This window comes from Leptidea sinapis, chromosome Z, assembly GCF_905404315.1.
Source record: "Leptidea sinapis chromosome Z, ilLepSina1.1, whole genome shotgun sequence".
NCBI lineage: Eukaryota > Metazoa > Arthropoda > Insecta > Lepidoptera > Pieridae > Leptidea > Leptidea sinapis.
In genome coordinates, this window is record NC_066312.1 from 18,416,791 (window position 1) to 18,433,556 (window position 16,766).

Genomic DNA, 16,766 nt, shown 5'->3' on the forward strand with positions numbered 1-16,766 from the left:
TCAGCAATTATCTATAAATAAATTTAAATGTTCTATAAAAAAATGGCTCTGTCGTAAATCCTACTACTCCACAGCTGAATATCAAGTGATTCGACAGCCTGTACAGACAGTACATATTGTACAGTATTGTATATTTCATTAAAAAGAGTGCAACAAAAACGGAATGCTGGGAGAGTTTTTTTCGCCGCTTCTTCTCTCTCAGAGCGGCATTTGTTTCCGAAGCGGTAGTAGTGTCTAGTATATTAGAAATGACATCAAAATGAATTTTGAAGGAATCAATTTTGAGAAAATAAATGCCTTTTATGTGATAGTGATGAATAATCATTTTGTACTTTCGTGGGCAGTGTGTGAAGATGTGTGTAACCAGATTAATCTGTTCGATGATGGTCAAGCCTTAATGGCAAATATAAATGATGCCACTGAACTGAAAGAAATGACAAAAAATGCAAACACCATAACTATGTTAGAGGAACGTGTCTACGAATGGATTAAGAAAATTATGGAAGTAAGTTCAGATAATTTTCCCACATTTGAACCAATCTTAAAGTAGCTATCTACAAGTGTGAATTGGAAACTGCAAATTGTAAAACATTATTATTTCTATAGATTCTGAGTGAGAGTGAACAACTACGGCGAGAAGTTGATTCTAGTGGTCCGCAGGATGAACTGGAATATTGGAAGAAAAGAGGGGCGCAGTTTTCACAACTCGTGTCCTATTTGCAGGTAACATAACTATTAACTATAAACATCAAACGGCGTACTAAGTAGGTATGACGTAGTTCTCTTACCCAATTTATTTCATTACCTCACAAAATCCACAAAATACAAGTAAGGTTAAAATAATACAATACTATTAACATACCTACTTCTAATAACGAATTTACAAAATGCTGTATTTCTGCGAGTGTGGTTGTGTTAGTGTGTGTACCTACACACTCACTCACGCATGTTTGTGTAAACCTACACGAATTCAAACAATCGAATATTTGTGTGCATACTTTTTATTTACATATCTCTCTTCATTTAGTAATTTTTTATTGTGTTTAGAAAGCAACATTTAGGGCTGGGCTACATTCTATTGATTTGCTGTTATAGTTAAAATTAGATAATTAGGCGACGAAGATACGGCTCGATCAGTCTACTTTAGTTATTGTCATAGTAGTTATTATGTCCTATGGTATATTGGTATGGGGCAGTGCAGCCGATATTAAAACTCATACGGTAGTCCCAAAGAGTAATTAAGAGAAAAATTTAAAGAAATAAACATTTTGACTGTCGCATCTCAATATATTAATGATAATGTTCTATATGTTCATAAGCACTTTGACGAATTTGCTAGAAACTGCGACAATCATAATGTTAACACGAGGAACAAAAATTAACTTCTTATGCCTTACTACTCGGTTAAGTCGAGTTAGTAAGCCTTTTATTGGGCAATGTACTCGTATATGCTTTTACAACATGATCCCAGAAAATCTAAAAAAACAAATGTGTAACCAAATTCAAAAGAATTGTTCAACTATGTTTGGTATGTGGTAAATATTACTATAACATAAATAATTTTCTTAATGATTGCTTTGATTCGCTCCATCAGGCTATTTAATTATAAATTTTAGTGAACGATACTACATAATTTTATATTGTAACAATAAAAAAAATAGAAAAGCCCGCTGAGTTTCTTGTGCCCATTCTTCTCAGGTCTGAGTCATACAAGTCATACGTCTGAGGACAAACGAGCGTACGGGTCACCTAGTGTTAAGTGATCACCGCCGCCCTCAATCTCCTGCAACACCAGAGGAATCACAGGAGCGTTGCCAGCCTTTAAGGAAGGTGTACGCGCTTTTTTTGACTGGGTGGTAGTATATTTGACGTTCAATAAGTGGTTTTTTTTGATCCTATTTTGAATAAAAATATTTGAATTAGAATTTGACGATATAACATCATTGTCCTGGATTTCATAATTCTGCTATTTTCATTTCGTGTTATGATTTCATTGTTATATTTTTGTAGAATGTGTTTCAATGAAAATTTATTCTTTTCATAGTTTGTAATAAGTTTCAGATTGTACTGGTAAGTGTTGTCTTAATGAAACTCACAATTCGTGTTATTTTTAACCGACTTCAAAAAAAGAGGAGGTTCTTAATTCGTCGGTGTGTTTTTTTATGTTTGCTATCTCAAAACTTTCGACTGGGTGAACCGATTTTGATAATTCCTTTTTTTATTTGAAAGCTGGTGCTTCCCGTGTGGTCCCATTGTGATTTGGTCTAGATCTGACAGTGGCATCCATGAGAAAACCATAAAAGCCTTAAATTTGCGATACATACGTATAGCAAAGTGGATGATAAATTTACGAATAACTCAATATCGCGTCAACTTTTTTTATTGGAAGGTTCAAAGATAGTTTGGTGAGAGTTTGGTTCGGCTCTGATTACGGAATCCATGGCAAAATAACGGAACTCTTCAATTCTTAGGAGCAAATTAACGATACTCGGCCGGATCTTTTTTATGCTATCCGGATAATTAAGTCATCTACCCTAACATAGTTATGGTCAAGTAATTATCGTAGTCGAATATGCTGATCAATGGGACTCCATAACGACTTACAAGTAAGGCAAGTGCGATCTATGGCAGAATTTCTAACTGTCAAAAAAATCAAATAGCAAAGCGTTTACGTTCATTGCCGCATTGAAAAATTTTGCATCTCTGCACATTTTTACACAAATTGTTAGTTAGTGTATATTAAATTCACTAAAAATAAAAATTAACAAAACAACAACTGACTTCAAAAACACTATTCCAAAACAACAGATATAATATGCACTAAAAAGTATAAAAATAATTGCCTATTTTTATACAATCTAATTAGTAAATCTAATTTTAGTTACGATTATTGTAATTTTTGGAGTCTGTAGACGTTATAAGCCACCAAGTTAAAAAGGTTAAAAGCAAATAAAATTTCTTCATTAATTTAGAAAATACATAGTTATATTCTCAAAAATTTGTTTAATTTTTTCGTATCTTTAGGACAAAGAGGTGCAACTTACGCTATCGTGTCTACAAGTTGCCAATTCTAAAGTTATAAAACTATGGCGTGAAACTGATCATAAAATAACGTTTTGCTACAATGAGGCTAAAGATAATGCAAAGTTTATTCAAGCGATGGAAAAATGTTGCCATTCGTTATATCTTGATGACCCAGTTAAAATAAAGGATTCTATTCTAAGTCTGATACAAACAGTTCGATTAATACATAGTGTTTCGCAATTTTATAACACGTCTGAAAGGATTTCGTCACTCATGGTAAAAGTAAGTGTAAAATACTTATAATTTATAAACTATGTTTTTTATTTACTATCTAATCTATATGGGCTAGTCCTAGTTTGGGGGTCGAGGGTAATTTCAAGCAAAATTGTATTTGTATTTTTGCAACAAATAAAGATTTATTATTATTACCTATTAACTTACTAGAACAATTTGACAAATTGCTGCTCTATATGCTTTTTCTTAAGCTAAATCGTTGTTATAAAAAGTCGTCATGAACTCTTTAACTAATTATTAAATGTGTTTTTTATGTATTAAAATAAATTACGTTTGATTTAACGCGTTAATTTCTTACAGATTACTAATCAAATGATCGAGACATGCAAACAATACATTACATGTCGCTTTAAAGAAACTATATGGTCACAGGAACGAAATCTTGTTAGAGAGAGATTAACACATTGCATAAATCTAAACAAAACGTATAGAGATACGTATATATTTGTTAAAAATCAACCATTCTTACCGAATACAGAACAATTTAGTTTTTCTGAGAACTATGTGTTTGGAAAATTTGATACATTTTGTAAAAGAATAAATAAAATTGTTGCAATGTTTGATCTTATGGATGATTACAATCATTTGTTTGAAAAGCGCATGGAGGGTCTCCTCTTAGGAGAAGGTAAGTCACAGAGAAGCGTTAAAGAAAATGATGTTTCATCAAACACATAACTTTTTCTTGTTTATACCGCTCTTCATAGTATAAACAGTCGGTTTCATAGATTTGTCATGTTCATCTTCATAGTTACTAGTTAGTCGCCGGTGAGTTTCATCAACGTGCTTTCTGTTGTCCATGCCCACTTCAAATTATCGATTTTCTTCACATCATAATGAACGTTTTCATTATATTTTAATGGATAAAAATCATAGCAAAATCAAAGGTTATTTTTTCTGTAATTTATTGAATGGTATACTCATAAGCAGTACTTACAGATTTAGAAGATGCTATGCACGCTTTCGGAGAAGCAAAAAAAGTAGTTACGACATGTCAATATGATTATCTGGACTACCGAAACAATGATTTTGATAAAGATTATAAAGTTTTTCAAGACAAAACAAACGCACTGAGGGAATCTATAGGAAAAACAATAGAAATAAACTTTTCCAGTGTTTGGGAAACCCCTCAAGGAATAAAGTTTTTAACTAGGTTCGAGAAGGTAAGTTATGAATTATAAGCAAGATATTTAATTACTCATTGTTAGTATTCCAATAAACTTTGGATCGCTTAGAATGTTCACAATTTCTATGTTAGATTAATATTATACCTTGATGATCATAAATATACCTATACTCTAATTCTTAATTAGTTACCAAAAACCAAATAAATAAAAACAAAGAAAGGGTGTAAATATTTACAAAATATTTGTTTATGTCATTTTTCAAAAATTTGATTGCCTTTCCAATAGTTATTATTTAAATCATAAGAGTCATAATTTAATAAAAAGATTCAGATAAAGTAAAACTGCCATTCGTATATAAAATATTTCAGGTCAGCCAAAAGATACAAATTACGAAACTCAGCGAGAAATACGATCGTGTACTAAAATACAGCGAGAAAGAAGTTGATAAAATAATGAAACTGTTTAAGAAACAAAAAGAAGACCCCCCTCTTCCCAGAAACTATTCGCCTGTAGCAGGTACATATTATATATCCATTCTACTTGATTGCAGCAATATAACTTTTATATCAACATATTTTTACCATTTCAACAGGACGAATAAAATGGGCGCGCTGTTTGATGTACAATATGACTGAGACTGTTGAAAGTGTGTGTGCTCACCCAGTATTGAGGACCCTGCCGGCTTCAGTAGACATGATGCGCAAATATCAAAATACTAGAACACTCATACGTGACTATGAAGAAACAATGAAAGCTGTTTGGATGAATCAAAATGTAATTTCACACATCAGTCATCGTGCTTACATTGTTAAGGCCACAACTCAGCATGCTATTAGAGCCAGTCAAGATATTTAGCAAAATACTCACTGTAAACATTTTCAAAGCATTGACTCTTTCGACTAAAATAGAAAATTCCTGGTGCGGTGTTTCCGGGACGATACGACATGGGTACCTCCAAAAAAGCGCGAACACCTTTCTTAAACGCCGGCAACGCTTATGTGATTCCTTTGGTGTCGCAATAGAATGTGGGCTGCGGTGATCACTTAATACTACCTCCTCTTTCATAAAAAAAAAGAGAAAAGGCTCGAATGACAAACTAATTATCATTCATAACTCATTATTGCAATACTTTGTTTCCGTATTTACTTTTCATCTTGATAAAAAATCATATTTTTTTTCAGATGTGGGATGTAGATGACAGTTTAAATAACACATTGCTTAAAATCGATGACGCTGGACAGATTAATGTCAACCTTGATCACACTATCAAATTGTTGATCCGAGAATCAGATTGTCTCGTTAAAATGGGTATTGATTTACCGATTGTATGCCATTCATTGTACGCAAAGCAAAATTACTTTACACTCGTCAATGATTCTTTGCAGGTAAATTATTAACTCCACAGTGCGTCCAGTAATAGTTTGTCATTAAATCATAAATTTAATGTGCATTATAGCTTATACCTTACCCACGTTATACGTAAGTGGCTCATGTTTTTTGATTGACATCTGACTGTCTTGGTATTTTGTGTGTTGTATGTACAATATCGCTTTTGACTAGACTTTCATAGGCAGGTCTTAATGTTATGAGAAGTAAATTGGATTATTTTATTTGAGAAAATTTATGAGGATGACAGAATCCCATTTGAGACAAACGCCCCTACGCTGCAGTTATACTAATGCCCTAACCTATACGAAGATCTTATATTTTTGAGTGGTGTTAGGCGCTTATTATTTATAATTTATATGTTTATGTATATTTAATTTCAGTTTCTAATAGAAGATTACTTACGTTGTGTGCGTCAAGTGAAACTAGAAGTCAGACCCTTACTTCTTCCTCAAGTAGTTCGACTATCCTCTCTTCTCCTTCCTGGTTTGCGGACTGTTACATGGACGAGCGAAAACTGGAGAGAGTTCATTGATAAAGCAAACTGTGCAATTAAGAGTTTTGATGTATTGGTTACAAGAGTTCACGACATTTATTCCAATAGAATCATCTATGTACTGAGTGGAATGCAGGATGTTTCATTAATCAATTTACCCGGTAACTTGTTGAGTTATTTGAACTACACTTAAATTGCTAAGCAATAAGTTATAAATATTTTTATTTTTATTTTAGAGGAGACTCCTTGGACAGTGGACGAATTCATCGAAAATGTCGAATCAAACTGTCGGTAAGTCAATAAAATTATCTCAGTGCCTTAGTGGTTGTATTTGACGACCAGCTATGCTGAAGTCTCGGATTCAATCCTGGTGTTGTACATAACAAAGAGGTATTAGATTTTGGAAGAAACTCTCAATAACAGGACAGAGTCTGATTTGTTTCCATTAAGTACACAGAACGGCTGGTCTCTGCATGGTCAGCATACAAATAAAGCCGGCGTTTGGTTTTTATACGCATCTGCCAACCCTACACACAATTACTTAAATATTATTAGCTTTGAATTTCATAATATTTGTCCCTAGGAATGCATGCGTCGAATTAAATCGTAAAAGTTTAATGGTTGAAGAAGCCGTAGAAGAAGTATTAGATCTTGTAAGGAAAGCCGCGCAGCAAATAAAACCAGCTGAAATCAATCCGGACTTTGAACTTCTCATAACTGACGGTACTCTCAAGCAAGTTATTTTATTTTTTGTAAAAAAAATTTGACTGTCGTAGAGTCTGACGGTAGAAGTGAAAATTTAGAACTCTTAGTATTAAAATGCATTAAACTTATTTTCAATAATACATTAGTAAAAAAAATATATTATTTAACAATGCACATTAAATTTCACTTAGAAGTTGTACACAGTACTAATATTGCACAATACGTCACTATATAGCTACAGATATACTGCTATAAGTATGTCGGTGACGCGAACTCACGAGATTACACCAATTATTAATTTATCGCGAGCGCCAGTCATGAGCATGTCTGGGACGCAAACCCATAAGAATTTCCTCTACCAAAAAGTGCCCAACACGGCTAATAAGTTTTCACTTCAAAAATAATTAAAACTAATAGTATAATCCATTATTAGATGAAACACAAGCTGGCAGTGGTACAGCATCAACTATTAACGAATCAACAAGCAGTGGTCAGCAGGATTGGTCATCGGTATGGGAGTGTTTTGAGAACCCCCACAGATTACTTTCGATACCTGCCGGTGGGCTCTCTAAAAGTATGCAAGTAAGCATCTCTTGTTTAGATAATTTATGTCTAGATAGAGCTTCTTGCTGCTGGACCACCGATGAAACCAGGCCAGGTTTGTTACTTTGGTGTGTAACTCTGTGATGATGTGCATGTATTGCTCAAAATAGAGGTTAACTGTCAACCTCAATTTTTTTCGACGTTTTTCACAGCTGTCACAGTCTATCTAGAACATAAACTTATTATTTCCGGTAGTATAACTAGACGAGACGTATAAATAATGTGGGATCTCTAGTCGTAGTTGGAAATTTTAACTTATACCAACGAAAAATTTTATACCACAATAAGTATAGCATTATTATTATTAATATAATATAGTAACAAAATTGTCGAAACTTTATTAATACATGAAAATCGGTTGAAGTATTCATTACAGCTGATGTTTATAGCTTTATGTAGCAATGAAACAATATTTATATTGTATTTCAGGAAATGGTGAAAAATGCAGTCTTTGAAATGCGACGATACTACAGCCGAAAAGTAGTGGACGTTCTAATAAAGGTTACGAGACGAGCTTTGGATTTAATTATCAAACAATTCACACAGGATGAACTAACAGGTGAGCAGTATTATGACTTCCTAGTGGAATATTCAGAAGATTCCTTTTGAGGCTTTATTGCAATACCCATCTTGTAATACAGATTTATGTACTGGGAGTTAATATAGGACGTAACACAATTTTACTATCAGTCATCGGTCTGGTATTCATATGGACGAAGAAAAAGAATATTACTGTTCAATATTTTTTTTTCGCATGGTGGCCACGCCAGCGTGACTATCCAGTATAGCCTCAGTAGGGTACTCACGAGTGCTCACGACCAAGCAGTGACGCACGCTTGAGGTTTATTGTCACCGTCTGACTTCACCGATCCAACAGTATATAAAAAATGGAGAAACAAAAAAAAATGCAGTGTAATGTTTAGGCCGATGATAGCGCTATGCGGTTGACCGCACCGATTCCGCGGTCCGACCTCAGACCTGAGAAGAATGCGCGCAACAAACTCAGCGGGCTTTTTTTTCCACCTCAAAATATTATTATTAAATAAACTTATTATTTAATAGCCTGATCGCTCGGTCTCGACATACCCGGTCGCTCCATTCCCAATCTGTGGAATCATTAAGAAAGTCATCTATGTTATAGTAACCTTTACCAGACAAACGTTTTTTAACAATTCTTTTGAATATCATAATACTTTTGTTTTAAACATTTACTAAAAGCATATAAGTACATCGCCCCACAAAAGATGCCCCACAAATTAAGTCGACGAAATTTTTCTCATAATGATCCTTTAGGCCCTAGGTTATAAATAGCGCGAATAGACCTCTTCTGCAGCACAAAGATGGTATTAATATCGGCTGCACTGCCCCATAACAAGTCGCGCCGTGTCTATGTCGGTTAACTGTCATTTTTGTTAGTCTGTAATTTTTAGAACCGCATATGTTGCAGAACCAAGCCTTTTCACCAATCCTTCACTACGGGGGCCTCATTGCAATTTGGAATTGATTACTCTTGAGAGTAATGCCATAGCAGATTCAACTGGTTTCACCACCTCTCCGTTTAACAAGATATTCGCATCTACATTTTTGACATTTACCATTTATCATTAATGCTTACAATCGGTTAAGGCAATAACAATAAATTGCTGTCCTTTTCTATCTTCCTGTATCTGCAGATAGTTTTATCTGTTGCACCCATTGTCTGCTGCACGATAGATAGTATATTGTAAAACTTTACTAATAAATCAGAATCATCAAGGAGCCGAGTCTCACTCCGCGCATGCGTACTGTATAAATACAGGCAAAGAATGGGTGCAACAGTTAGTCTGTATATTGAAAAACGTGACTAGGAAATCGGAAGTATCAAGGAGCTGAGTATCACGCTACGCATGCGTACTGTATAAATACCAAATCAATACAAATTTATGTAGGAACTAACTGGTATAGTTTTATCCCGCTCTTCCGGCTTTTGTTTCACATCTCTGACGGAGATACAGGAAGATAGAAAAGGACAGCTATTTATTTTTATTGCTTTAACCGACAAGATTAATGCTTACTGCTTCTACAGGGGCGTAGCTACCACCTTATCTGTCGTATAAATTAAATGAGGCCCCCGGGCAAAGGGGGCCCCAGACGGGCGTAAGGAACAATTATTAAAAAGAAATGCGGCTTGCCGAAAATAAGGGTAGGAGAGCGTTTATTTCATTAGAATTGTTCGTAAAAATTTTGGACTAAGTGATAGATAGATAATTATGATGATAAATATTTAATTTCATTTTATGCAAACATTTTTTTTCTTGTGTGAGAAATCTTTATCCTTCATATGAGCCCTCAAGCTAATATTTATACGGGGCCCGCCAAGGCTCGCTACGCCACTGCCTTTCTACCTTGCTGTATCTCCGTTAGAGATGTGAAACAAACGCCGGAAGAGCGGGATAAACCTATACCGATTAGTTCCTATACAATTATGTATTGATTTAGAATTTATACACTACGCATGCGCGAAGTGGACTCAGGTCCTTGATGATTCTGATTTCCTTGTCACGTTTCAATTTTACAGAAAAATTTTATCGGTCCATTAACGACATAGACAAACACAAAATGGCACAAACACAAAATAAAAAAGTGTGTGCGTGTAATCTTTACGCGCGATTGAAGTAAAACTTAATAATAATATATTTTAGGAATAATTAACAGATACATTAATAACCATATTACATTAAATAAAGCCTCGTTACCAAATAAGCACTCACGAGAAGCTTTGTTAGATTTTTGCTATTTTTTTTCTCGGAAACTTTTTAAACGGAGCGTTACTTCCGTCAGAAAAAAATTCTAAGTTATCCCCAAGTCGCGCCTAAAGAAGTTCTACTTCAAAAAGACGTAATATAGTCGAAAATACAACCTTCTGCTTTTCTTTAAATTGGTTGATAATTGATTAATATTATATCCAATAAAAATCACCTAAGTGATGGATTCCCTTAAAAAATAAATTATGAATATCGATCATGGCCAGGGGAAGAAAATTCAAATCAACCCATGTATTTCATAATGGTACCAGGAAATCAGAAATAACATGGACGTCAATGCTTACGCAACGCATTGCAGTCGGTCCTCAGGATTATTGCAGCCATGATATTTAAATTATTGACATATTCTTCGAAAATTATACCTACGATTCAAAATGATGATGTCACACACAATAAATAAGCAGAAAGAAGTTATCTATATTGTACACGTACGTATCACGTTTAAAAGTACGCCGTGTCTAGGGCAGCCAACAAGTTCAAAAACGTGTTAATTCTTGATCAAGCTCCTGAAAATATGAGGAATCACTCATTTGAAATTTCCTAGACGTCATAAATAATTATGACGTTTAGAAAATGTGTACATGTAAAAATTGCAATTGTTACTCACAAATTAAGAGTTAAAAAAGGTAGCATTTCTTTTTTCATAAATAAACTCATAAAGTATGTATATATTTAAGAAAGTGGACTCCAGTTTTGGAAGACCACTGCCACATCAAGTTTTGCTTTTGTTTCTCTTGTATTAAGTTAAGTAAGTTTAGTATTAGATTAAGCATATATTTTGTTCTCTTTAACTTTTTTTTGTGAATGTGTCAGTTATTCTTCCGAAATAAATTCATTTTCATTTCATTTCATTTCATTTCAAATTTTAATCCTTAAGGAATTTTCCAATAAAAAACTTCCGCCTGCCAGAACGGAGCGAACTAATCCAATTTTTAATACTTAAAGTTCTTTCTTACTTTTCACTTCTATTGTCAGACTCTACAACTGCCAATTGTTTTTTAACTACGAGGTTAGTGTAAGTATAGCATAGTGAAAGTGACATTAACAAGAAATCATTGTAACATGTATTACAAAATAAATAATTAAATGAATTAACAAAAGAACATACGTATACAGACCGAATATAGATACTTTTCAGTCTTGTTTTTACCTACTTCTCTACTTTGTAGATATTTTCAAATAGCTTGACAAATTAAAAAATTCACTAAAAACATTTTTGTGAATAAAACAGTCTATTGGGTCATTAAATTATACAATTTCTTTTATTTGAGGGATAATGTTTTGTAAATGATGAATAGAAGACTTTTCATCCAGATTCATTCATTCATTATTATTCATGAAATTCAATTCATTAAATTAAATTCATTAAATTTAATGGCTCTCGCTCCTATGTCTAATAAAATAGATGAATGCCGCAAAAGTACCAGGGCACTATCCTCAGTGAAAGGACGGGGACTACGAATGCTGTGTATAAGACCTCACTTACACGGGAGTTTATAAATAAAATACATCGGCACTTGACTGCTGATTTTCTACATTCTGTTGTAACAAAAAATGGCCATTGGAGTTTACTGTTGTAACCAATCTCTATCTTTTATCATTTCAATAAATGATCAATGAAATATTTTGGTAATGATATTGACTTATATGAATGAGACAGATATGTGTTTTCATATACATTTTGAATATTAATTAATTAATTTATTTATTCATTTATTTCAAGGAATATCAACAGCTATTTACACAAAATAAAAATACAATAAAAACTTAGAGCTAATTACAGATATTCACTAATACACAATAGAAGTAGTTCGAACCAAAATTGTAAGGAGTAAACATGTAATAATAAGCACACACAATATTCACAGGTTAGTTATCGGATTCAAAAAATGTTTTTATGTTTAATAATAATAAAATAAAATTGACATATATTGCAGAACAGTAGTTCTGATGTCGCGTCAGGGAGGGATGATAAGAAATATACATTCTTTCGGCGAAAAAATCTATGGAGCAAAATAGAAAGAGACGGAAGACCTTTCGTTTGCCATTGTTTGTTGTATTTGGACAAACTTTTTAACTAGAGATCGGATATTGAAACGGGCGCTTAATTATATGGTACCATTTTTAAAGAGTACGCTTTTTAATATTTTCGAACTGTGGTCAATATTAAACGCTGGGCGGTAGAATTTACTTGAATGTAAATTTTGGCATTCCATTCGTTCGGGTTCCTATTCTTTTTTACCGCTCGTGGGAATGAGGCATTATTATAGTCATGATATACGACTGCGCAGTTTGCAACCCCTCTCTACAAAGTATTTAACCAATAACTCCTCTACGATTTACTAGGGCAACATATGACTAAAAATAATGTAAATCATTATAGGTTTGTTGAACAGTAAAATTATTATTACTTATGGCTGTTAAGTGGCAGGTTCTTAAGGAGCAGTGTACTTTTTTTTAAAGCAAGTATTAATCTGATCTCATTGCATTGATTTTTAGTTCTATTTCTATACTGCATTTGCGTGATGACATTTTAATATAAAATATATTAGAGTCGCATGGCCAAAACGTAACTCAGTAGAAAAAACAACATGAAAACAAACGGAATTATATTGTAACTCAGTGGAACTTTAAGATGCTCAAGCTGAGACAAATTAACAACATTTAGCAATAATCAGTTTAATAATTTATGATTTGACTTTTAATGAGAACTTTAAACAAAATATAATGTCCACGTAACTAAGATTACAAGAAAACCCATGAATAACAATTACCTACCAATAATTCATTTACGTCAAATATTGACTTTGGTACACACGCCATATCACAAAAATTAAATAGACTTTGGTACACAAAAAAAAAGCCCAAAAACGTTATTTTTTTGTAGACATCATTGCTATTCACTTGGTAAGGTGATCACCCCCACCACCCATTTCATCATTAATAATGCCTCTACCGCGGATTTAGTAACAAATATACTTATCTATTAGTCTTGACTTGACTATCAAGACAGAAGAGGGTCAGTATTTGATCTAAAACACTTCGTAAAATCGTTCTCCTTTCGTAGCTGCTGGAGCAATAGCAGTGGAAAGGAAAAATGTAAAGGGACGCCCCCGTTCTGACATGATATACGCATGCGCAAAGTTACTTGTGCGTCTATGTTGGTTCTGTTTTCCTATTAGCGTTGCGGGTAAAAATTCTTACACGCAGCCTGAAAACAACGCTGAAATAGTTTCCAGAAGAACGAAATATAATTCATTAAAATCTACACGGATTCATTACGAATCCATTAAATTTATTAAAAATAAATCATTATTTTCCAGTCCCTTCTTTTAAGAAAGCATTTTCAGTAAAATACCCAGATCGATGAACATAAACTTTTTTGAATATAATATCCCACACGTGAGCCACTATACCATATTGCCCTTCTAATTTAATAAATTCGACAAGAGGCTGTTTTATCGACTAAGATCGGCAATAAATTCAAAAAAGAGATTTTATATATTATAACGATACTATAATAAATATATACTTGATAAAAAGTTCCGAAAATATGAGCGATGGCTCGATCGATTCTGAATGTCGTCTAAAAATGTATCGAATGTATGTATTTACATACGGAAGTATACTCTTTGGTATTATTACATTGTAAAAGATCACTCGATAAAAGTGTACGATGGTGACATATCGACAATTATTAAGATTCAAAGTAAACTCAAATTAAGAAAATACTTTAGTTTTTTATGTAACTAATAACAGAAAGACCGGTTCTTTCGGATGTTATATTCGTAGAAAATTAAATTAAATACAAACATCAGCATGCATTTCGTTGGAACTGATTTTGGAAATGAAACAACAACATAAATAAAAACAAATGCACCGGTCCGTCTGTTTTGCTAACATTGACAAAAAGTCAAAGTGTTTTGTTAAAAAAATTGACACAGCAGACCTGGTTTTAATTTGGTGATACGAAGATATTATGTGCTTTTTAATTTTGTTCCCTGAACTGGTCATGACCGATATTTTATTTATTTCTTTATTTTATAAGGGAATCAATCACTTGGGTGATTTTTATTGGATAATATTAATCAATTATCAACCAACTTCAAAAAACTTAGGTTGTGTATTCGACTATATTATGAGTTTTTTTTGTGTTTGTACCATCTCTGTCGTTTATGGAATGATTATTGTCCGTAAAATTGAAATACGACCAGGAAATCAGAATCATCAAGGAGCTGTGTCTCACTCCACGCATGCGTACTGTTTAAATTCAATACAAACTTATGTATGAACTCACTGGTATAGGTTTATCCCGCTTCTCTGGCTTTTGTTTCACATCTCTGACGGAGATACAGCAAGGTAGAAAGGGTCAGCATTATGAAATCTTGTTAATCAAAATCGGTTAAAGCAATATCGGTTATAACAATAAATTGCTGTCCTTTTCTGTCTTCCTGTATCTGCAATACAGATGGTTTTCTCTGTTGCACCCATGGTTTGCCTGCACGATAGACAGCATATTGAAAAAGTTGACTAAGAAATCAGAATCATAAAGGAGCTGAGTCTCACTCCACGCATGCGTACTGTATAAATTCGTACAGGCAAAGAAAGGGTGCAACAGTTAGTCTGTATATTGAAAAACGAGACTAGGAAATCAGAAGCACCAAGGAGCTGAGTCTGACTCCGCGCATGCGTACTACTGTATAAATTAGTACAGGCGAAGAAAGGGTGCAACAGTTAGTCTGTATTGTGAAAAACGTGACTAAGAAATCAGAAGCATCGAGGAGCTGAGTCTCACTCCGCGCATGCGTACTGTATAAATTCGAACAGGCAAACAAAGCGACGTTAGTCAGTATATTGAAAAACTTGACTAGGAAATCAGACTCATAAAGGAGCTGAATCTCGCTCCGCGCATGCGTTCTGTAGAAATTCCGAATCAATACAAATTTATGTAGGAACTAACTGGTATAGGTTTATCCCGCTCTTCTGGCTTTTGTTTCACATCTCTAACGGAGATACAGCACGGTAGAAAGGCAGTAGCGTAGCGTGCCTTGGAGGGGCCCCGTATAAAAATTTGCTTGGGCCCCATATGGATGAAGAATAAAGATTTCTCACAAAAGCATAAGATTAAACGATATATTTATTCATCATAATTATCTATCTGTTCCTTATTCCAAAAATGTTTACAAACAATTCAAATTAAATGTTCATATTAATTTTTGCTTACGCACGTCGGGCTCCCCCGTAGCCCGGGGGCCCCGTATAATTTATATGGCAGATAAAGCGGCAGCTACGCCCCTGTAGAAAGGGTAAGCATTATGCTTTCCTTTTCCATCTTCCTGTATCTCCAATAGAGATGTTTTTCTCTGTTTGTTTGTATGATTGTATATTGTAAGTCTATGGTTATAAGCGCGTTTTCATTTTGTCCCTATCCGTTATAGACATGCCTGCGAAGGTAAAATATTGATACGATCCTGATTGCCTGGTACTGTTGCGGGTCAAAACTTCCGTACGCATACCTTCGATGCGGATAATTTCTATCGCCGTAACGTTATTTTCAGATATTTTTCAGGTTGTAAGAATATATTTTCAAACCACCGGTAAAGTCCAAATGTAAATCACATGCGGCGTAAAGCTCTATACATAACTGAATTCATTGCGTACCTCTTAGGTGTAAGCCCATATTTAAAGTTTTATTGTTAAATTATGACATGGTTTCCAACCGGTTGTTAGTAAAATAAATTAATATTTATTTTTCATTTCTTTACATAACATAATTTAACAGAAAACACGTAAGTAGAATCGGAATAGACTTATGCGTAAACGGCGAGTCAACCACTCATCAGTTACCACAACAATACATAGAAAGTAAGCTATGAGTATATAATATAATATACAAGAAGATTCTTTTAGGTTATCTATACATTTTATTACTAGGCATAATCTATCGGTAAACTCTTAAAGAATTCGGTTTGCATAAAACCGCTCTTCCTGGCACCATATATATTCGTATATTTTGGTATAGTATAAGTACAATGGTAAGTTACGAAGGTTTTTAAGTATTTTATAAATCTCTAAATAATAAATATGAAATTATTAGCGATAGGCATGGATTGCAAAAAAAATATATTGCCTTAATGGTCCTGATTGCCTGGTACTGTTGCGGTGCAAAAATTCCCTACGCATACCTTGGTGCGGATATTTCCACATCCGTCGACGTCGTTCGTTTCATTTTCAGGTATAAACAATATCGCAGTTAAATTGTGGTTAAATAAGTAATATGTATTTCAATGAATCTTCGTTTGAAAATAATACAAAATAAACCAGCAAAGT

The 16,766-nt window shown here is 33.7% G+C and overlaps 1 protein-coding gene across 1 annotated transcript in view; it reads left to right on the forward strand.

Annotated features, from left to right (window-relative positions):
- Positions 1 to 16,766, forward strand: part of LOC126978417 (dynein axonemal heavy chain 5) — a 51,592-nt gene that overhangs the window by 11,075 nt on the left and 23,751 nt on the right. The window contains exons 5-17 of the mRNA XM_050827187.1: positions 345 to 505; positions 607 to 723; positions 3,025 to 3,306; positions 3,619 to 3,943; positions 4,255 to 4,478; positions 4,811 to 4,958; positions 5,035 to 5,216; positions 5,624 to 5,827; positions 6,212 to 6,485; positions 6,561 to 6,615; positions 6,908 to 7,047; positions 7,463 to 7,611; positions 8,062 to 8,191. Coding sequence (XP_050683144.1) covers positions 345 to 505; positions 607 to 723; positions 3,025 to 3,306; positions 3,619 to 3,943; positions 4,255 to 4,478; positions 4,811 to 4,958; positions 5,035 to 5,216; positions 5,624 to 5,827; positions 6,212 to 6,485; positions 6,561 to 6,615; positions 6,908 to 7,047; positions 7,463 to 7,611; positions 8,062 to 8,191 — 2,391 coding nt within the window. The remainder of the gene's footprint in view (positions 1 to 344; positions 506 to 606; positions 724 to 3,024; positions 3,307 to 3,618; positions 3,944 to 4,254; positions 4,479 to 4,810; positions 4,959 to 5,034; positions 5,217 to 5,623; positions 5,828 to 6,211; positions 6,486 to 6,560; positions 6,616 to 6,907; positions 7,048 to 7,462; positions 7,612 to 8,061; positions 8,192 to 16,766) is intronic.